General features: G+C 44.8%; 2 protein-coding genes across 2 annotated transcripts; one reads left to right on the top strand and one right to left on the bottom strand.

Moving 5' to 3' along the window:
- The first annotated feature begins 1240 nt into the window (after positions 1-1240).
- On the top strand, positions 1241-9709 carry RAB33B (RAB33B, member RAS oncogene family). The gene is made up of 2 exons (XM_030948167.1): positions 1241-1511; positions 6758-9709. The coding sequence occupies exons 1-2, from the start codon at positions 1269-1271 to the stop codon at positions 7199-7201; spliced, it is 687 nt and encodes a 228-aa protein (XP_030804027.1). The 5' UTR covers positions 1241-1268; the 3' UTR covers positions 7202-9709.
- A 7018-nt stretch (positions 9710-16727) lies between these two features.
- On the bottom strand, positions 16728-22154 carry LOC115903520. Its single transcript, XM_030948066.1, has 7 exons — positions 22016-22154; positions 21139-21387; positions 20195-20254; positions 19431-19562; positions 18480-18626; positions 17346-17406; positions 16728-17174 (listed from the first exon to the last, which is right to left on the bottom strand). Exons 2-7 carry the CDS (start codon positions 21301-21303, stop codon positions 17071-17073), a joined length of 669 nt encoding a protein of 222 aa, XP_030803926.1. The 5' UTR covers positions 21304-21387; positions 22016-22154; the 3' UTR covers positions 16728-17070.
- Between the last annotated feature and the right edge of the window lie 328 nt (positions 22155-22482).

The following is a 22482-nucleotide window of genomic DNA, read 5'->3' as shown; positions in this document are numbered from 1 at the left end:
GCCCGTGAGCAGCGGTTTAAACTCACCTGTGCGCACCCTGACAGAGCCCAAATCAGAGTACCCCCCACTAGAATTTGCATTTCTCTTCTTCTTTGACCACTGGGCTTACAGAGATGGGCTTGCTTGTGCTTCCTCTCCTTAGACAAAACACATTTGGCATTCTGGGTGCAGGAAGGAACAATTCTGTGCAAGGGACATTAGGAACCTGAGGGTGGCACAACCTCCTCCCCCCACCCTTTAATCTCCCTTCAATAAAATTACCCCTCTTCTTTGACAGAATGAATTATTTGAGAGCACAAATGGAATCATCCTGTCTCAGAAGAGGACTGCAGGGTGGAGGAGCATCTCTGCAGTCTCAGGGATTGGTCCAAGAGAGGGGGGAAAGGGAGTGACAAAATGTAAGATGGGCACTGTAAGTGAAGTTGCTTTGAACTCAGGATGTTTTAATGTTTTTCTAATTTAGTGTAGCCTCTTGTTTTGATATGAGTAATAGTGGGTTGCTCAAAGCACTGTCCTGCAACCACATGACAGCTGATCTTTGGGAGGTCAGGATCATTCTCGAGCAGATCCTGTTCCCATTGCTCGGAGATTCGCGAGCGGATCCCGTTCCCGTTCCCGCTCCCGCTCCCGTTCCCGCTCCGGCTCCCGCTCCCGTTCCCGTTCCCGCTCCCGTTCCCGCTCCCGCTCCCGTTCCCGCTCCCGTTCCCGTTCCCGCTCCCGTTCCGCTCCCGTTCCCGCTCCCGCTCCCGTTCCCGTTCCCGCTCCCGTTCCCGCTCCCGCTCCCGTTCCCGTTCCCCCGCTCCCGTTCCCGCTCCCGTTCCCGCTCCCGTTCCCGTTCCCGCTCCCGCTCCCGCTCCCGCCGCTCCCGCTCCCGTTCCCGCTCCCGTTCCCGTTCCCGCTCCCGCTCCCGTTCCCGCTCCCGCTCCCGTTCCCGCTCCCGTTCCCGCTCCCGTTCCCGTTCCGCTCCCGCTCCCGTTCCCGCTCCCGTTCCCGTTCCCGCTCCCGTTCCCGCTCCCGTTCCCGTTCCCGTTCCCGCTCCCGTTCCCGTTCCGTTCCCGCTCCCGTTCCCGCTCCCGTTCCCGCTCCCGTTCCCGCGCCCTCCCCCTCAGCGCCGCGCGCGCAGCGCCCCCTGCCGGCGGCAGCGCCCACGCGCGCGCCGTTCCCGCCCGCGGGGCTCGGCCGCCGCGCTCTCGCGAGACCGGCGCGCGTGGGCCCGTGAGGGCGGCGGCTCCGCCCCGGGGCTGCGCGGCGGCGCTGGCGGGGCCGCCATGGCGGCGGGGGACGTGGAGTCCTCGCTGGAGCTGAGCCTGACGGGCTCCGGGGCGCTGCCCGGCGCGCTGCCCCCCGCCCGCTCGCGCATCTTCAAGATCATCGTCATCGGGGACTCCAACGTGGGCAAGACGTGCCTCACCTACCGCTTCTGCGCCGGCCGCTTCCCGCAGCGCACCGAGGCCACCATCGGCGTGGACTTCCGCGAGCGGGCCGTCACCATCGACGGCGAGCGCATCAAGGTACCCCGGGGCCCGCCCGGGCTGGGGGCAGCGCCTGGCACCGGGCTCCAGCGGCCGGGAGAGCGGGCCGGGAGAGGGGATGGCCGGGCCGGGCCGCAGCCCCGGCAGGGCTCTGCCGGCCGCCGCCGGAGCCCGGGGGTTCGGTTCGGTTCGGTTCGGTTCGGTTCGGCGCCAGCAGCCGCGGCTGTGCCTGCCCTGAAACTGTTCCGCTGCTGGCCTCGCTCCTGTTGGAAAGGGCGTCACGGTGTAGGTGTCTGGGATGGTGAACTAATTCCTGCATTCCTGCCCGTAGGCCAGACCTTGTCGCGTCTTTTTTCAGATGCTGATCGGTAATTTATCCTTACAGTGGGCTTGTATATAGATCTCTTAGCAGTAGTTTAGTCTTACTTCTGCCCGTTATCAGCAGCGTTTTGCCTCCGAGAAATTCTGCATCTTTGTTCATCAGACACCACAGTGTTTTAACCTTCAGCACCACAGAGCTATGTAGGTGCCACTGTTATCATTTTGTGTTAAAAATCTTAGGAAACGGAATATTGTTCAGTGTTGAACAGTGTGTTTCAACTTCTGATTTTTAGGGTTCTGTTAAGTTTGCCGTGTGATGATTGTAAGCATTATTTGCAGAATGCTCTGTAACAGCTTACAGATGCAGTTTGTTTACTAACGTGGTTTTAAACAGAATCCCCATCTGCTTCTGTATTACAGCTTGTTTCTGTGAGGAGAGCTCAGTTGTGCAGAAAAAGGAAGTTAACAGTAGTCTTGAGCTTGTACTTGGGCATTTGTTATCATCAGGCCTTATAATTACAGCTCATAGTTACGTAGCCAAAAGCTATGGTTTTTCTTTGCTCATTTACTGATTAAAGAAATTATGGTGCAGGATATATAAGAATAGGAGAACCAATTTGCTTTCCTACTCCTGTGGGATTTTTATCTCATATCCTTTTACAAATAAAAAAGAAAGGTGAATAGGAGTTTTTGTCGGTGGTTTGGGGTTTTTTGGTTTTTTTTTTTTAGTAAAACCACTGACTAGAATTTGTCTGACAGCTGAAATTTTGTACTCCTTTGTCCCGACAGAGGAGAGACCTCCTGAGGGATATTGTCTTGTCAGCACCATCTTATTCACTGGCATTTTCACCACGTCTGAATGATGCCTGACCTTTGTTGGAGAGCATGAAGAACGTAGCATAATCCACAGCTCTTAGATGCTTCACATAGGTTATGTGTTTCTGTAGATTGTTTTGCTGCATTTTTGAGAGCATTATCTGTAAAAGAAAGCAGTTCTGGTTGAGGAAGGTGGAGAAGTGAAGGAGGCTCTTCTGAGACACATTGTTTTGTGTGAGTTCTGTTTCAGCATGAAAGGAATAAATGTTATCCTTATGGCCAGGACCCTGGTTCTCAGTGGGAGTGTTGTCAAGTTTGAAGTGATTTTGGGTGGTTTTGGCAGCTTCTCTCACTGCTCTGCACCTTGCTCACATGTAGCAGTCAGCTCCAGCAGCACCAGTTGGAGCAGGAGGGAGCAGCTCTGATGAGCTGAATTGTTGTAGTCCGTGTGTGCCCAGAAGGGAATTTTTCCTCTTGCATCAAAGTAGGTTATAAAGTGGCGTCTTCTCCCTTCCCCCAGCCAGCTGGACGGTTCTTTCTTGTGCTGCTACAGCAGTAACTGTTTCCTTCACAGCTGGAAAGTGCTGTGTCATTGGCAGCAACACAAGCACCGTTCTTCTCGCTGATGCTGTCCCGCACAGCCATTGTGTAGCATTCCAAGGCAGAGGAACAAGTGTATTCCTTGTACAGCAGGCTGACAGCTTCATATCTACTGATGCCTAAATGTGATGAGAAAATGAAAACTTTCAACAAATGGATCTGCCGCCTTCTAAATTTTCTTCTTCCTCAGTGGATCTAAGCATTGAAAATTGAAGAAAACAATGATGTCAGTCTTCACTGACCTACATTAGAGAGCAAAACACAAATGAAATTCAAATAAGAAAGTCTGAACATCGTGTTCTGTACCTTTGAGCTATTCCAAATTTTCTCCCTTTTTAAAGGAGACGTAGCATCAAGGCCAGTTATGTTTTTACCAGTGTGTTATAAACCACACATACAAAGTGAGTCCTTGTTTAGAAAAGAGCCTTTCTGGATCCACAAAACAGAATCAGAAGGTGGGCTGTGATAACTGAGTCAGTGTATTTAATATTTTTATGCCATTTGTCTTTCCTAGGGAATGTGACCAAGTGATTCTGTACAGTTTTATTAGATGAATTATGCTATTAAACCAGATATTCAAACTACATATTTTAAAGGGCTGTTATAAAAACTGTGGTCCCCTGAAGATGGGTGTTACTGGACTAACAATGAAATAGTAATCTTAATGTTACTTCATCAGTGCACACCCATTAACATGAACATTTTCAGTGTTATTTTTCAGAAGAGAAAATATTTGGGTGAGAGGCAGAAATGGAACCATTTCCTCAAGTTCACCTTGAACAAGAAAAAAAAGAAACTTCTGAAGTGTGTAGTTTTCAACATTGGGAAAGGATTTACTTCTCAGTGCAAATGACTCAGTTGATAATGCCCTTCAAGCTTGAATGCTGTATGTAAATGAAATTTTGGAAGAGCTGTAGTTTAAGCTTCACTTGCAAGTTATGTAAACCTTTAATTTAATTTCCCCATCTTTACCCAAGGCTGGCAGTGCACTTGCAGATCTCTGCTTGACTGAAGCACAACCAGTTCCTGCTCTGTGAATAAGCTGGGGAGAGAATTGTAAGCTCTCAGCTGCCTGTGAAAATGAACTCCCTCATTAAGTTAATTTGATAGCATTTCCAAGATTATCCATATGATTCCACAGCATAATATTGTCTATACATAGGATTGTTTCAGTCTGTGCTTCTTTTTCCTCTAATCTCTCAAATTCATGAACATTTTCTATGAGTCTCCCAACTCTATGATGTTTTATAAGTGCACAGAACTGGAAGTGTGTCTCACTTGGCTGTGTGACTGAATCTTACCCAAACTTAGGTGCCTGTTCAGTCCAGCCATGTAGACTCATGGAGATGCTGTCAGTTGTGTGTAGAGTGTGATACCGTTGGCAAAAAGAGGGGCTTTATGTGGGAAATAGTAAAGGTAAGATGATTTTCAGAAAGTTGGAAATGCAGGTTTACTCTGGAATGAGACAGATTGTGACTGAGTACCATTTCACGGGATCAGAGCCAGGGAAAGTTGCCTTGCTTTTCCTGACACTCTTAATGACCCCTTCAGAAGCAGCACACAGGTCTTTCTAAGTGTCTGGCTGGATCAAAAGCTGCAGAGAACTGGACTAGGCTGCAAAAGCCAAGCTGCTCTGATGTTCTCATGCAAATTCTCAGCTCCCCTGTTGCAACCAGGAGCTGCCATTCCCACCTGCTCTACTCTGAGTTTTTTTTGAGGATGGGTGACCAGGGTTGAACACAATACTGCAGAAAAAGTCACACCATCTGAAACATCTTCTACTCTTTTTTCTTCAGTCTGTCTGTCACATGACTGATTCATAACATCCTGTGATTGACTCGTGGATGTGGATCGTCATCCTTTTAATAATTTCCAACCTGATGAATGCTGTGCTTAAAGAAAAACTCCTTATTGTCAGTCACTGGTATCAAGACATTGCATCTGCTTCTATTCAGTTTCACTGCATTTCCATTGTCGTAGCTTTCAAAACAATTTTATGTGATACTGTAGTCCTCTATCACTGATGCATCTTCTTGCTCTTGGCAGATTTCCCTTGCACTTGGGCTTCCTTTTTAATATAAAAAGTCACTGGTTAAAGTGGTAAACAAGGCAACTTGCAAGATATTTGCAGTTTCTAAAGAAGTTTTACTGGAACATTTGGATCAAAGGAATGCAGAGCTATGGTAATGGGAGAACAGTTTCAACAATTACATAGTGCCTGTGACTTTCATGAGAACAGATTAAATTTCAAATTTATCTCCATTGTTTGCAGAACACTTAGTATTCCTTGAGTTCCAAGTCTCAAGGAAAACTCCTTTCATTCCCAGGGAGAAAAAACTTCATGCTCAAAAGCCAAAGTACTAATCGAACTGCCTCAGCCATTAGTGATCAGCTGTACAGGACAGACAGGGAGCTAGGACTCAGCTTTTTCACAAGAAATCACACGTCTTTCAGGTGTTTCATTATCACTAAGGGGTGTGTGATAGCACCACACACCAGTTCATTTCTGACAGTGTACAGGTAATGTGGTGGTGTGGGTGAGGGGGTTCTGACTGCTGTGCACTGCACTTCTTCTCTCCTGAAGAGCAAGTTTGTGTGAACGTTGCTGTCCACAAGTCTGTAGCATTCTCTACATGTCTGAGGACTCCAGGCTTCCATTGCACAGGATGATCAATGTATTTAAAGTTTCTATTAGCTGTTGCTTACATCTGCTGGTGCTACAAAGCTTTTGTTTTGTTTTATTTTGTTTCAGTCTGGACCCCAGAAATTTGAAAGCATGTCGGTTCTTCTGAATGTCTTTCTATTCTGACTATGCTTCTAGCACCTGTGTTCAGTCTGGTTTGGACAGAACGCTGTGTACCTGGAAATGTTAGTCACATGTTAAGTTAACAGGAGGTTTATACTTTTCCTTTTGTTTAAATTTTTTTTCTTTTATGCATGCCTTGATACTACAAACCACAGTATGGTCCCAGTTAAAGCACTAAATAAGAAGTTAGATGTTCATCGCAGGAGGGTTTGATTCCAATACACTGCATGGAAAGATTTCTTTGTCCTGTTTTTGTTGGTGATGGTGAAATCAAGCATGGTTTGATTTCTTCCTCCTTTCACATGGCAGTTAACATCATGCTAACAACAAAATTTTGGGGAAGATGAGATTATTTTTGGAAATAACAAAAATCGTGTCAGCTGATGGTTGTATTGGGAAGTAACACTTATTTAATTTTCAAACAAAAGTGCTATTGCTAAGACTTCAGGATTTATTTTTATAAAAATCTTTAAAAATACAGGCTCCAATAAACTTTCAGAAATTTGTAGTTTCTCTCAGGTGGCATCATTCCTCCTGGCCTCACTTGTGAGCAGCTTTGAAAGTTAAAGCTTCTGAAATTGTGTGAATACAACAGCTGCCTTCAGCACCAACTTGTCAACATCATTAATTCAGAAGAGTAGATTTCTGTGATCATGTAACTCTTCTCACTACAGGTAGTTTGTGTTATTTTCCAAGATGAGGAATAAAACATTTTTTGCTCTCCTTCTATTTGTGTTTTCAGATCCAGCTGTGGGATACTGCAGGCCAGGAGCGCTTCAGGAAGAGCATGGTGCAGCACTACTACAGGAATGTCCATGCTGTGGTGTTTGTGTATGATATGACAAACATTGCCAGCTTCCACAGCCTGCCATCCTGGATAGAGGAGTGCAAACAGCACCTTCTTGCCAATGATATACCACGGATTCTGGTTGGCAATAAATGTGACCTGAGGAGTGCTATTCAGGTGCCCACGGACCTGGCCCAGAAGTTTGCTGACACTCACAGCATGCCATTGTTTGAAACCTCTGCCAAGAACCCCAATGACAATGACCATGTGGAGGCCATATTCATGACACTGGCTCACAAGCTTAAAAGTCACAAGCCATTAATGCTTAGTCAACCCCCAGATCATGATGAAATTCATATAAAGCCTGAACCAAAACCTATCACATCCTGCTGGTGTTAGGTCACATTGTCACTGGTTATCACCTTGTCTTGTTTGCAAGTGCTTCAAAATTATGATCTTTGGCAAAGCTACAGGTTTTGGTAGCAACTATAGCAAATCTCTTTGGCACTTTAATGTGTTTTTTATTTTAATTTTTCTTGGTGTAGATGTGCCCATCTTATGCTCTTGCACTTTGTAATTGTACTTTCTGAATTACTAAAGTTTCACTATAAATATATGGGAACATACTTTGTCAAGTTTTGACAAAGCAATCCTAGTTGAGCTCTTGCTGCCTGAGGTTGTTCTCATCGCTTGTGGTAAGATTATAACTAGTGTGCCAGTTTACTAATACTTTTGGTTGCTACTTGTGTTGGAATCATGTAGGAGAAAGAGCCTTTTGTGACAACCAGGGAACTTGGGTTTTGGGTCAGCAGGTGGGGGGATTTTTGGCATATGAAGGAATATTAGGTGGCTACTAGGAAATTAGAAAGCAAGTACCTTTTTATTATAAAAGCAAAAAAAACCAGGTCTGTGAAAGTTTGGGCTGCCAGTGTCGGTGCAAATTGCTAGGTTTTGGCCTGTCCTTCCACTATGAACTTGGTCTGTTTCTTCATGGCAGTGGTAATGGAATTAACCAACTTCTCCCTACCTCTAGACAGTTATTTGATTCTTAAAACTTCACTAATTTTTCATAATTAGCATGTGATACCAAACTATGTTATGTTAACCCACATTATGGAAAGTACTGTAGCGCAGGATTTGGGGTAAAATTGGGACTCCACCTGCCCACAAGTTCTCTGATCTTACTAAAATTAAGTTATATGTTTCTGAAGGTGCTGTATCTGAGTTGAGTGTCTCAGGGTAAGTACAAACAGTTGAGTAAGTAAAAGATTGGGTGAATTTGGCAGAAGCATACTGCTTTTCAAAGATGGGGTTTGCAGGGCTTTAAGATATTGGGAGTGCTTTTCAGATATCTTGAAAAGCCAACTTGATAATATATTTCAGGAATGGGAATGCTTAGGAATATGGTACATTCTTAAAATGTTTCCAAACACAAACTAAATTTGGTCTTGAAATATGGAATAAATCTACCAACTGCATCATCTGTTACAGATTTTTGAGGGAAAACCTGCATGTATAATGTTGTGACTGTATGTAGGGCATCCTTGGCATTACTAATGTGAGCTAGTAGGGATTAGATCAGGTAAAAAATTCCTCTTGGACCACCTTTTTCTGTCTTCTCATAGTTGCAACTGCTTTTTTCCAGTCCTTTCTGAAGATCAAGTTTCATAATAAGAATGGTGCTAAGTTGCACATAGCTGCATAAAGTGAAATGTAAGCCATAGAATGCAATCTATGACTTCATTCATGTGCCATGTCAAACAGTGTTTTGTGACTTAGTTTTTGAAGTATAAATGAAGATTTTTTTTTTAATTGGCAATGTGTAGCATGTGTTGCTTACTGGAAACTCAATGGAAGGGCTAGTTCAGAAGCTGCCACCCTGATGATCACATTAGAAACAAATTACTGAAACAAGATGCCTGTTGTTATGTAAACTATTGCAGTTCCTAAGATGTAATTTCATTGCAACTTATACAGAAAAACTGCATTGACTTTTTGCTAGATTTTGGGAGACCATTTAATTTGGTCTTATATGATTAAGATGTTTAAAAAGAATCTAAACAAAAGGTAGTACTTTTTCCTGTATAAAGCTGCTTCAATTGTGATGGTATTTTTGCTTAGGAAACATTTGTAAAAGGAAGCTTTTGTATTTCCTCTGAACCTTACATGACTAGAATTTACAGTTGTTTCAGAAACAGTCACCTTTTTAACACTAGTGTCCTTAATGATTTCTTTAAGAAAATTACTGATTTTAAATTGATGTTTATACTATGGTATAAATATGGTTTACAGTCCTGTTGGACAAATTGTTTTTCACTCATGTCCTTAATCCTTTTTCTGAGGATCCTTCTTAATTATTTGTATACTAAATATGTCAGCAAGTTTTTGTGTTTGGTTTTTTTTTTTGTTGTTTTTGTTTTTGTTTGATTTTTGTTTGTTTGCTTTATTTGTTTGTTTTAATAAAATATCCCAGAATTAAGAATTTTAAAGTCAGGTTGGGGATTGGGGTAAGAAAATCATGTAGCTGCAGTGTTACTGTTAAATTTGATCTGAAACACCTGCACATCTGTTAAGTTTTATTTGAGTTACTACAACTTGTAAATAAGGGCCCTCATGTCATGAAAATTGTGTGCAAATGGTGTTCAAGTGTGTAATTCCATGTTCAGCACAAAGCATGTGTTAATGGTTCTGCCATGGAGGCAGTGTGGTCAGTAATGCAGGATTCAGTGTTTCTCCCTGGCTTTCAGTGGTGGTGTTCTGCCCACAGGATGGATATCAGAGTACTGAATACTTTGTATGTGTATTTTCACTTTACCAGACTGTAAAGTTGTGTTCTTTTGTATGTGCTGGGGGCAGGCAAGGCACAGTCCCAGAAAACTAATAAATGGGCTTTGCCACAAACCGTTACCACTTGTTTTCAATGATTGTAATAGAAATGATAATATAATTCCATATGGTTCAAAAAATGCTGTGAGGGAGTTAAAGGAGTTTCTAGTTTCTGTCTGTGTGGGTGACAATTTTTACAAAAAAGACTGTCACAATACTTGGACTACTGTCAGTGCTTTCTTGCAATGACTCTGGGTGATTTTGGGGCATCTGAAGCACCCACCTGATGGTTCAGAGGTGTGTTCAGTATTTATTTCAGATTCCAGAAGAATGGGAAGTGAAACAACAGTTACAAAAATCGCAATTACTGACCCTTGGATGTAAATCAAGACCCTAAAGGAGTCTTCTCCATTACTCTTCTTCTCGTCTCATCTTGTTCAGAAATAAAACCTCTTTAACTTTTATAAATTTGTTGAAAGTCATATTTCTTGTCCCCTCTGAGTATTTTCACTTCACCAGAATGTATAATTCTAATACTCTTTTTTTTCCCCAGAGTCCTACTTTTGAGGTCATTGACTGGTGTTGCTTAACATTGCAATTCCCAGATAAATGTAGAGCCATATGTTATTTAAAAGTAATAGTAATACTACTTTTGAATGGCAGTCTGGTTTTTCTGTGGAAATCAACACAACACCGAGACGTAATCTTAAATCCAAAGTCATAAATAACATTAGAAGTTATCATTATTCTAGGACTCACAAAAAATACCACTGTTCTGAGGATGTCTCTGAGGATGTGGGATTTTTTTCTCCTTCTTCTGTTGATGCAGGGTGCCCAAAGGAGGCCTCATTTATCCAGCTGAATGGATCATCAGCGAGGGCTGTGAAGAGGCATTGAGAGGAAGAATGGCTGCTGGTTTCCAGGGGTGTTCTGGGAACCCTGGGCTCTGCACAGCCTCCCACCTGCCAAACAGAAGCACGTGCTGAAGGCAGCTCCTTGTAGTTCTGGAATCTATTTCCAGAGCTCAGAGAAAGGCAGGTGAGAGCTACTGGTCATCTAGGGACATTCCCTGAGGGGCACAGTCCCTGACATGTATTGTTTTCTGCCTTGCTGAATCATCACTGCTTAATGGGAATCACAAATTACTGAATCCTTAGCTAATCATTTGGAATTAATGGAAAACAAATTTCCCAGCAATACCAGTGATCATTAAAAAACCCCCAAAATAGAGCACAGTCCTCTCCCTGGTCTGCGTTTAACAAATAGGCTGCTCTGATTAGGAAGTTCTTCCCTCTGAGGATGGTGAAGTGCTGGCACAGTTTGCCCAGAGCACCTGTGGATGCCCCAGAAGTGTTCCAGGCCAGGCTGGGTGCAGCTCTTAGCATATGAAAACTAAGAGTCATAAGACCCTGATCTTAGCTCACTACTTCCTTTTCTACTATTATTTTTTACTGTTTGCCCTGCCCCTCTGGAAAGGTCACAGGCAGAAAAAAGACTGGTGTGAGGCAATATGCTGAACTCCCTCTTTCTGAAAATACTTAGTGATTTACTGCTGAAAACATCACGCTGGGCTCTAAATCAGGAGTCATAAAGCAGAAGCTGCATTTGCAAACCATTTATCCTCTGCAAAGCCTGGTCATCCCCACATCCCTCACACCCACTTCTCCACAGGAAAACACTTGAAATGCTCAGGGGGCTTTGAGGTGCTCCTTGCCCTCCACAGTCCTCTGTCCCTCAGACCTTTCTTCAGTTAAGGAAGGGCAGACAAAGAGGAAAATACTAAACTGACCCTAAAATACATGAAACAGCTTTTCTATTTGCTTCAAGTTATTTTTAACACGCTCAAAATAGAGACAGTGAAGAGCTTCTGGCTTCAGCAACCAAAGATTCAGCTGTAGATTAAGAAAAGCATGTGCTAATCAGAGAGGGTATTCAGGTTCCTGTGGATCCTCATGACTACCTTGGAGTGCTAGCTTCAGTTCTGAGCTAATATCTGAGTCACTGTGATGCTGCTGTTAAAAAGCACAAATGCAGGCAGCCCTTGTCTTTTGCTTCAAGGCTTCAATTTTGTCAAATTGCATCTGACCTGAAAGAGCTGATTTCAATACTTTGATCTTTCATTTCAATACTTTCATCTGTCATTAAATAAGTACATTTCATTTATATGCATGATGAGAGTAGAGGGTAAATAAAGACAAATAAGATATATTGTCTCTATATATCTAAAATGATGGCCAGAAAACATGTATATTCACATCACCATAGCATGCATACTTCTGCATCATAATGCAACACTTGGGGGAGTGCTGTGTGGAATTCCAACTCTTTTTGATGTGTGGTACATGACACTGGTGGGATTCCAGCTCTAGCAGCTGCTTTGAGGCTCCAGCTCTCAGGCTTTATGGGTGAAGAACCATTGAATGAAGCAAAAACTTGGGTCACTTGGGGCTGGGAGGCTGCCTGCATCAGTCAAAATTAGAAACACAGAAGCAACTGCTGTAAGATATGCTTAGAGCAAAGAATTTGGAAGCTGAAAACACCATCTGTTACCCTGAATCAGTCCTATGGTTATTGGGTGGGGAGAAAGGGCTTAGCAATATTGGCATGTACTGTTCCACCATAAACATAATAACAACTAATATGGACTGAAGAAGAAAGTGATGAGTGTAGTTAAAAACATGTAGTGGACAGAAGCCAAAGCATGAAAGATGAACCATGAAACAAAGTAATTTTAAATGAAGATGACATAAATGTCAAGTCAATGAAAGAAAGAGAACATGTAGAGGGAGGGAGGGAGGGAGGGAGGGAGGGAGGGAAGGAAGGAAGGGAGGGAGGGAGGAGGGAAGGAAGGAAGGAAGGAAGGAAGGAAGGAAGGAAGGAAGGAAGGAAGGAAGGAAGGAAGGAAGGAAGGAAGGAAGGAAGGAAGGAAGGAAGGAAAGGAAGGAAAGGAAGGAAAGGAAGGAAAGGAAGGAAAGGAAGGAAAGGAAGGAAGGAAGGAAAAGGAAAAAGAAAAGAAAAGAAATAAAAAGGAAAAAAAGAAAAGGAAGAGACATTACTGCAGCAGCTTAGAAAGTGCAAGTGAAACTGCAGTTTAATGTGCTTGGGTTAGATGTACCTGAAGAGGTGCAGGACAAAGCAGTTCCTGTTTTTATGGAGAAGCACCTAGGGAAGGCTGGGAAATGCTGTTTGCTTTAATGGGCATCCCTCCTCAAGTTAGAGGTAAATTCAACAACTTTTCCCCATACTTACACACTGTTGGTGCTGGAAAATCATGGAATTGTATCACAGTTTGGAAGGGACCGATAAGGATCAGTGGTTGGACTCAATGATATTAAAGATCCTTTCCAACATAAAGAAGGCTGTGGTTCTGTGATCCTAGGAAACAAGAAATCACACAGTCGGACTCCAAAAAATGCATGTTGTGTGTCTTATATTAGGCGGGGTTTCTACTGAGTATAAAAAAAACCCCAAAAACTCAAAAAAGGGAATATTCCTCCTCTCAGTTGCAGGCAAATACCACTTCCTGTTTCCAGGACATATCTGTATTTTGATTAATTAGTACTATTCCTGTGGTTTCCCAGCTCTTTTAAGGCTCTCTTCTATAGACTGCCTTGCATGTTTAATGAGCAAGACCTATTGTGTTCCCCACTCAAAATATTTTAGGCCAGTTCATCTACCTGTAGTGAAGATTTACTTCAATTTCCAACTGCTTCATGCAAAACCAGGGTGGGCTATGGGGATGCACAACTGTGACTTTGTATCCCCTGTTTTCTCACTGCCTTTTGCCGGCAAAGGGGAAACACACTTGTGCCCAGCAAAGGCTGCCCTGACCCTGAGCATCAGCAGCTCAGCAGCACCAGGGAGGAACTGCACCAGACATGTATCTATGAAAAATAAAAATTCAGATACAAATAAATAAATAAAAATAAATCTGTATATTTAAAAAATCCCAAACAAGCTCGTTGTCAAAGAAGTGCCTGAAAGGGTTCCCTGATCCTCACCATGATGAAGATCCCTCCTCTTTCCCTCCTCCTCTGCACCTCCTGCCCCTTCTGTTGGGGAAATGACTTCAAAAAATTCTTTGCCCTTAGTTGAACATTAACTTCCAGAATCAGCTTCCCTGATTAGCCTTCTGATTACACTGGGTGATTAACTCTGGCCCCTGCTAATGGCAGGCTGGCAGGCTTTGCCTTATCCACCCGTGGATATTGTGTGCCTTGTTCTGCGCCTCAGGGAACAGGGCCACGTTTGTCTCAGCCTACCTGAGGTAAAGAAGCTTTTTTGATGCAAATGCCTTGTCTTTGACTTAATGCAAGCAATGCTGACAACACAAGGTGAGCACAAAATGCTTGGGTCCATAACAGGGGTCCATAACTCCACCTGACTCCCACCAGTGGAAGCTGGGGGTGACACAAGCCATGGAATATCCCTGGAGATGCAGGCAGGCTCTGGGAAGGTGCTGCACCTCGCATGTGGAATGGGCTGCTAAATAAAGCCCTAGAAACTGCAGCCAGGAATTTATTTTCTGCAACACTGACCAAAGAGGAGAAACATCAAACTGATAATCAGTTTCCACCAGTTTCCATTCTGCAGCTGTCGTTTTTCTGAGAATCCCCACTTTTGTAGAAAGAACTGTTGAAATCATCCATCTATGAGTGACCTGCAATATTTGCACCACTGGAAGGACTGTGTAAGAAATAAACCATCTTATATCTGCTGCTAAATCAATTGCAGACATTTTTATTCGGAAGCAGCATGGAGCACACTTCTCTTTTACACCCTAAGAGCTCAGTATGTGCTGATATGGCTGTTCCACAGCCAAACGAGTACCTGCCACACCTGTCACTTAATGCCACATCAAAGGCCTCCAGAGCTGGGCTGGGTACTTGGATTGTGTCCCAGAGCTGTGCCAGGAGGACCTGACCTGCAGCAGCCACGATGGCACTGCCACCCTCATCCCAGGAATTATCTGCCTGTGCTGATGGAAACAGCACAGCATTTGAGAAAGGACTGGAGACCTGTTGCTCTGCACTCTCACAGTAAAAAGCAAATTGCCCTGTTCAATGCTGTTGAATTATGCTCAGTACATCACACTGCAAGGACTGGTTATGAAACAGCACTTCTGGATGGGACCATAACTCCCAGAAATGATGCACAGGCTGAGCAGTGCATTGTAGCAATGCAAAATCTGTTTCAGACTCACCAGAGCCACTGCTTTCAGCTATCAGCGAGCCCAATACCCTGTGAAGATATCTGACTTTCTTTCCACGTACAAGAAGAGCAGTTTGTGTTAAACAAGAAGAAGCTCCCCAGCATTTCATTGCAGATGGTGTGGAGCTGTGCCAGAAGCAGCTGAGGACAGGGAGAGCAGTCACACTGGGTGCTTTGATGCCTGTTGACAGGCACTATTTCAGAGGAAAAAGCACAGCATCCCATTTTGAATCACAACGCTTGAATTAATACATTAAAACAATTCAAACATTAACACCTTCAAATGAACAAGACAACAGCAGTGTTTTGGTTGGCACAGGAGGGGATTGAACTAGGTGATCCCCAGACATCCCTTCCAAGCTCAACCCTTCTGTGGCTCTGCAGGCAAGGTAATGAAGGTATTTAGAGCCAAAGTCAGGAAGAATCTGGCTACTGTGGCACATAATTAAGCCTCCAGCTGCCAGAGTAGGACCTGCAGGCCCAAGTTAAGCTGCTGGCCCAAGCACCCAAAGGTGGGGACAGCTTCCCTGGCTGAAGCTGGGCAGTGGAGGAAGCAATTTGTGACCTGAGAAGGGCTGTGGAGGGAGCCCGGTGGTTAGGGCTGCTCTCCCAGCCTGAGATATTCCCAGACATTAATAATTGTAATGGTTACAGTCAGCAACAGATACACTTGGCAAGCACCTTACACACACAGAGGAGTGTCTCTGTTCACTGGGACTTCCTCAATATGTGGCTAAGAGTATTTCTCTGTTCCAGGTTACAAAAAAAAGCTGTGTAACATCTTTGCAGAATCATCACAGAATCACAGAATTGTTTGGAAGTGACCTTAAAGATAATCTCACTATGATGCCTCTACCACAGGCAGGGACACCTCCCACTGGACCAGGCTGCTTGGAGACCCCTCCAGCCTGGCCTTGAGCTTTCAGGGATAGGGCATAAACAGCTTCTCTGGGCAATCTGTGCCAGTGTGTCACCACCCTCACAGAAAATAAAATCTTCCCAATATCTAATCTAAACCCACACTCTTTGGTTTAAAGCCATTTAGGTATTGGAGTCCCTTTACCAGCATTATGAAAAGGACTTCAGTCTTTAGAGAAAAAAAAAAGTCAAGAACAACTCTTCTCTTGGGACCATGAAAGGCACCTTACTTGCTGCAATTAGAGTTTTACATGAGATCATTCCTGGAGTTCTATGCCTCATGGTGGATATCACTTATCCTACTACCCACTTTCTCAAGATGGGAACTTATTCTCCAGGCCCTGTTCAAATGCTGTGCTAATCTGTACCAAGGGTTAAGTCATCTACCACTCCCTGCTCAAGGCCTGCAGGCAAGATCAACACTTGACATTCACCTAAAAGTGAAACAGAAAGTACATCTGGGAATTCTGTGTACTTCAGAATATGACAGAACCTGACTGGAAGCTGTAGTTCCTTGGTCTAGAGGAACTACAAAAGGTCCCCTAAAGAAAATACACAAAACACTTTTGTCTAGATCTGTAATACATTTTAGCAGAATAGGCCCTAAAATAAGGATTTCTTTTAAACTTTCAATCTACAAAGTCAAAATAGGAAAACTTGAACTGAATTTAGAGTATTCAAGTTACTTCATAAGAGGAGCTAGTGCAGCTCCAGTTCCTGCCACACTCTACAGTTACACTTCAGTGCTAAAACTAATTGTACTGACACATGTACATCCCACAGAAACCACATTTTGATAGAAATTGTGTTACCTGAATGGCATTATTAAGGTTTCATATCAAAAACTTGCCCCCATTCCTACCAAGAAGAAAAGGAAAAGACTCTGAAGCTCAAGGATGAAGGGTGTCCTTCAGTATCATCCAAATAATTCATGCAGTAAGAGGGAGAAATCGAGATAGCATTTGAAGAAAAGGGAATTGTATTTAATATTTAAATTAAGGCTAGCACTGCTACACAAATTGCATGATACATTCTCGTGAAATAAAACATGATTTAAGTACAAAAAACCAGACTAAAAAATGCTCTCACTTTCCAGAAGCAATGAGGTATTTTCACTGTACAAATTCTGAAATTTCAAAATCACCTGCAGATGTTTCCCTCTGCACTGTGACCTCTGCTCAGTGCTGGACATTCACTAGTTCACTCTGTGTGTGTTTTTCAAATGGCCAAGGAAAAGTGCATAACCACCTTTAAAGATTAAGAACTGACTGCATCTCTCTTGCCACATTTGAACATAATGTTCAGCCACTTTTTCAAGTCATTCTGATATATGGTGGAGGTTTGGATGTGTCTTCTTCTGCATCTGCATCCTGGGCTGGAAACTGATCTGTGAAGGTAAAAATTCTCCCCCCAGGGCCTGTGTGAGAAAAGAAAGTGAAAACCATTAAACATGGTATAGTTGTTTGCACAAAATCCTGAGTTCCTTTTGGTTATCAGGATTTTGGCCTGGGATGTAAACCTTATTCAGAATGTTCCTTCCTCATCCCTGGTGAACATCCAGATATGTGAAGGCAAAGGAGTTACTCACTTTGTACAGCACAAATCATTTCCACAGCCTGATTTTGGTCCTCACTGGGCTGCAACCATTCCTATGGAAAAAACAGCACCATCAAATACCTCAGCTGGAAATTTGTTCAAGAAGATACACCTGAACTTATTTTAAAAGTCTGTGCAGTCCACACCTCCTAACATGTTTAAGTTTGAAAGTTTAAAGCAACCGCACATTACCCACTTGGTGTCTTTAGTGAGGAACAACTGCCTTGCAGCCTGCACCCTTTAATTCTTTACCAAACCAAATGGTCGGATGCACATGTTTAATAACACAGCACCTGAATTGCTCTAGCAGAGAAGCAGTTGGCATTTATTTATTTACTGAGCTCACTTGGCAGAGATGCCGTGGGCCCCATCACTTGAGGCAGAGTCCTTAGGAATGAGGAGTAAATTACACTTGTCAGCCCCCCAACACTGCACACACAGCACTGGAGATACTTTTATTACTGGATTTGAAGTTCCAGCATGTAAGTCTTTGTAATGCTGCACCGGAAGCAACTGATGGCTTAAAGATGAGAGGAATAGTTTTTGAGGATAGCAGAATTCATGGGAAATGGGGCCACAGTAGCTTCAGCACAAATGGTTTGCAAAATAGAGATAACTTAGATCTTACATAAGACTGTAAATAAGAGAGAGATTTTTTTCCTTTAAAGGAAAAAATATAAGAAATATAAAACCCTTCTAATATCCCACTTAATTTCTTAGAATTAGCCCTGCATGACTGTGTCGCTAAAGGACACAAAAGAACACAAGCGCACACCGCTGTTCTCAAGGTGAAGAAAAAGGGGAAGTTTATTTTCTGACTCCAACATTTATAGTTTTCCAAGAGTGACAGCGGTTTGGAGGTGACAGTGCCACCTCTCCAATGACACTGGACAAACCAACAGTCCATCAACTTTCTCTTCCTCCATAAAGGAATGCAAAACAATGAGTTATTTGCAGAAAGTGTGTGAGAAAGAATGGCAACAACAGAAGGCTTAGAAAATCTTAAAAAACCATGGGTAGGAGCTGAGACTAGGTTCATAGGAGAAAAACACACCTTCCCCTGGGTTTCTTCCCCTCCCAGCAACACTCAGCAGAAATCAGCTTGTGCCCTGGGCTCCTCACTCACCATGCCAGTCACGCTGTCATAGCAGGAGCAGCGTGGAAGGCTCCGGCATCCCAGGTAAGCCATGGCCAGCACGGAAAAGGCGCTGCAGATGGACACAGCCAGCATGGCTATGTTGGCACCCTTGACAACTTCACTGAGTATGAACCTCTGCAAACATAAACGGAGACGGGAAAGCCACATGCAAAAAGTGACACACTCCACCAAAAAATAATCGAATGACTGCAAGAATGCTGCGACTGCATGACAGGAGATTGATTCACAGTCAGTGTTATTTGAGATTCTTCCGTGCTCTGAAAAACAAACCAGGTATGAACCTCAAACTGAGCAAGCAGGGAAATAAGGCTGCTGATTAAATGTGAGATACTATGCAATGGCAATTGGGTTTGGAAATAGCTTTAACAGTGAGTAAAAACCCAAAGAATGGCTGTTCTTCTTCACACTGAGTATGAGAAACATTGCTTTGCTGCACTGCACCTTATAGCAGCCTGGCATTTCGATTTGTCCTGCAATAAACTAATGATCATCTTCATCTCTCTGGAATGCCTTTATCCCTACAGCAAGCAATTGCTTGTAGACTGGAGATACAAAAGGGCTTCATTCCTTCTCTACAGCTTTACTGTGGAGGATACACTTGAAATAACAGCAGGTTTAACCAGCTGACCTGCAACTGCTGTAACTTCATCACCTGAGGTGCTTGTTGGAAAGACTCCAGCCTTGCAACCACTGTGTCAAACCAGGCCAGGGATGCTCTCAGCACCTTTCCCTCAGCAGCACCAGTATTTTTTCATGGCTCAGCCCACACCTCCCCTTTGCACTAAGACGCAAAAGCAGCCAACCTGACCTAGTGTCACCCCTCCTAGTAGTCTGGTTCTGTTTGTAAACCACATCTGGCACTGCCTGCAGATTAAGGGTGGCGTGTTCCCCAGTAATAATCATGATATCAATACTTACAGTATGGATAACATGGACTGGGGCAGAACTCAGCTCCTCCTCTTCACCATAGCTCAGTGTGAAGGAGCTATAAACTATTACAATGGAGATGGCAACACAAGAGATTATGGAAGCAACTATCAGTACATTCACCTAGACAGACAGAGAATTTTAGTGAGAAAAAGAAGGGGAGCAGGAATCAAAGCTGTCCTTGGGCAAATACAAGCATTACACCTTGTACGGTAGCCTCTGACCTACCATAACACTGCAACATCCCCAGGAACAACAGCCACTTAGAAGCCAAACACAGAGAAGTAGAGGTTTTCATAATATTGAGTTTCTGAGTTACAGCTGAGTCCTGAATATTAATCAGAGGTGCCACTCAAAGACCTCTAATTTGCATACAATATCCTCCCTTGGAGTTCACACGGCTGGAGAAACCGACCTAGGAAGTGCAAACCTCTTAACTCATTTCAAATTTTAGTGTACGCAGTGCTTAAGAACATGAAGGACCACGAAAAGAAAAGCATTGATATGAAATGTTTTTACAGAGTTTTGCTTTTTATTAGGCCCAGCGCCTGTCTGCTGCAGCAGAAAGCAAGGTAACACTGCATCCTCCTCTTGGTTATAGAGACAGCAGCTTTTATGAAGATAACTCAAAGAAATAAGCTCTTAATTCTGCAGGAGGACCAGTCAGCTCATTCCCTCCTCAAACTGTTTTTGATTGCCCCAACATTTTTCCCCTGTCCCATGCACACAAACACCCATCTGCCCCTCTAGCTTACAAGAACTGGATTCTTCCTCTGCGAGGAGAACAAAGCCAGGATGCCTGGGACTCCCATCACCTGCAGAGCACAAAAGGAGATGGTAGCTTGGGAGTCTAGCATCAGATTCAGAAGATAAACTGCTACAGAATAATGAAAAGCAACGAAAAGGGTTTTCAAGGCTTGGATCAGAGTAACTGCTGCATCAGAAATGGGAATAGAATTGTTCATTTCTTCTGTTTTCCTCTGCAGCATCTCCTGGATGCAGGACATGGGTGACATGAGCCTTGCCCACTTGCTACCCACACAGCCTTGCTACTGCTGACCAGAGCTTTGGGGGTCAGGCAAAATAATGAAACTGATTGAATAACTCTGATTTAAGGTGCTGAAAGTGCACGTTGCTTTGCCAAGTCCATATGCATCTTGGAAAGGAAAGAAAGATACTAATGAAAGGAGAGAGGCAGCCTCTGCCCTGGAGACAGCTCTTCAGTGTAATTTCCTTGCAGCATGGCTCAGCAGGGTAAATCAGGGTGCTGAATGCCAGGGAGCAGGGATACCTCTTGCCCACACCTCACTGCAGTACCAAAATTAGGGGCACTGTACTGTGGGACACAGGTTCATCTACCTGAGCAGAGGATAAAGTGTCCCCCTCCTCATCTTTGTGGCCTCTCTGTGGTCACTATGCTTCTGCAAAAAAAACGCAGTCAACTGTCACTATGTCCCATTTTCTACATTATCCAGCAGAAATGTATTTAATTTAGTTCCTTCAGAGGAAAGTCGGCTTGCACTCTTCTGCCTATACCATTATAAGGAAACTTTTATTAATTGAGTTCAAAGCATAAAACAAGGGAAGAGCTGTCAAGAAATCCTGGCTTCCCTCCCACCCCCAATATGAATATTAGTAGGTAGCAGCGGGGGAAAAAAACACTGCAAAATAAAGCATAGAAAATATAGTAGAGATTTACCATGCCAGCCCAAATTGGAGCTCTGGTTTTGCCCAGCTGAGACTCTGTTCTGAAAATGCCATCTATGAACCCACTGGTGACACAGACGGTGCTGAAGGCAAGCTGGAACATCCCCAGCACGACCATGTTCCTCTGGTTAAAGATGAAATATCGATACCGATCCATCCTGCTCTGATTCCCACATAAACCCCTGAACACGGAGACTGGAGAGCTGCACCGGGGCCTTCCAGGCTTGGAGAAGGGCTCTTCCTAACAGGAGAGAGAGAAGGGCCGGGATCATCGGCTGGTGCTCAGCTCCCTCCTCAGTGTCCGAGGGCAAGCGGCCTTTGGGGAAACCCCCGGGGCCGCTGCTCCGTGCCAGGAGGCTGGGACACCATTCCCTGCTGCTGGAGCGGAATGTGCGACCGTCACCTCAGAGCCCAGCGCTGACCTTCTCCCTTAGGGGCTTCTGCTGCCCAGAGAGTGCAGGAGGTGCCCAGGCTCTCCCATCCTTCTCCCACCGAGCTCAGGGGTGCCCAGGCTCTCTCCCATCCTTGTCCCTCCGGGGTTTCTGCTGCCCACAGAGCTCAGGGGTGCCCAGGCACTCCCATCCTTCTTCCACAGAGCACAGGAGGTGCCCAGGCTCTCTCCCATCCTTCTCCCTCAGGGGTTTCTGCTGCCCACAGAGCGCAGGGCTCTCTCCCATGAGGAAGTAAAGCTCCGCACCTCTCCAGGAAGGCGCCGCTGCTCCCTTGGGGCAGCCAGCACCGAGCCCCGATACTCCCCGTGGCGGCTGCCGCTCATCGCACGCCCTCTCCAGGGGCGGCTCCAGCCCCAGCTCCGTCTCCCGTGTGCTCCCGTGTCCCCTTGCTCCGTTCCGGTCCCGCCGCGCCCTCACCTGCAGCGGCGGCGGCCGGGCCGGCGCTCCCCGGGCAGCGTCGGGAGAGCTCCTGCTCCTGCTCCGCAGCCGGGGAAGGGAATTCCCAGCCGGTGTCCAAAGAAACCCCCGAGCCGCGCCGTGACCCAGGCAGGGCCGCGGCTCCTCCGCCCGCCCCGTCCCGCCTTGCCGGGAGCGGCCGCCCCGCCCCGGGCACCCTCAGGCTGCCGGGACTGGGCCTTTCTCCCGTCCCTGCTCCACAGCGACTGAGCCTTGTTTGTCTCTTTATTTCCCCCCTGCCGCTGTAAGTGCTGCTTCACACCATGCGCATTTGCAATGCTGTGAGCTGGGGAAGGTGGCACAGGTTGCTCAGAGGTCCTGTTGGATGCAACATCCCTGAAAGTGCTGAAGGCCAGGCTGGATGGGGTTTTGGGTAACCTGGTCTAGTAGAAGGTCAGGGAGCGGAACTAGATGATCTCTAGGTGTCG

This window comes from Camarhynchus parvulus, chromosome 4 (assembly GCF_901933205.1).
Source record: "Camarhynchus parvulus chromosome 4, STF_HiC, whole genome shotgun sequence".
Classification (NCBI taxonomy): domain Eukaryota; kingdom Metazoa; phylum Chordata; class Aves; order Passeriformes; family Thraupidae; genus Camarhynchus; species Camarhynchus parvulus.
Note: the sequence above shows the minus strand (reverse complement) of the source record. Positions and strands in the feature narration are given on the sequence as shown.

Excerpts from the sequence above, each read along its gene's own strand:
- LOC115903520 (XM_030948066.1), bottom strand. The coding sequence starts at position 21,303 with ATGGATCGGTATCGATATTTCATCTTTAACCAGAGGAACATGGTCGTG. Across the intron at positions 19,563-20,194 it reads AGAGGAAGAATCCAGTTCTT|GTGAATGTACTGATAGTTGC; the intron begins GTAAGCTAGAGG and ends CTGTCTGTCTAG. Across the intron at positions 18,627-19,430 it reads CAGTCCATGTTATCCATACT|AGGTTCATACTCAGTGAAGT; the intron begins GTAAGTATTGAT and ends TTATGTTTGCAG.
- RAB33B (XM_030948167.1), top strand. The coding sequence starts at position 1,269 with ATGGCGGCGGGGGACGTGGAGTCCTCGCTGGAGCTGAGCCTGACGGGC. Across the intron at positions 1,512-6,757 it reads TCGACGGCGAGCGCATCAAG|ATCCAGCTGTGGGATACTGC; the intron begins GTACCCCGGGGC and ends TTGTGTTTTCAG.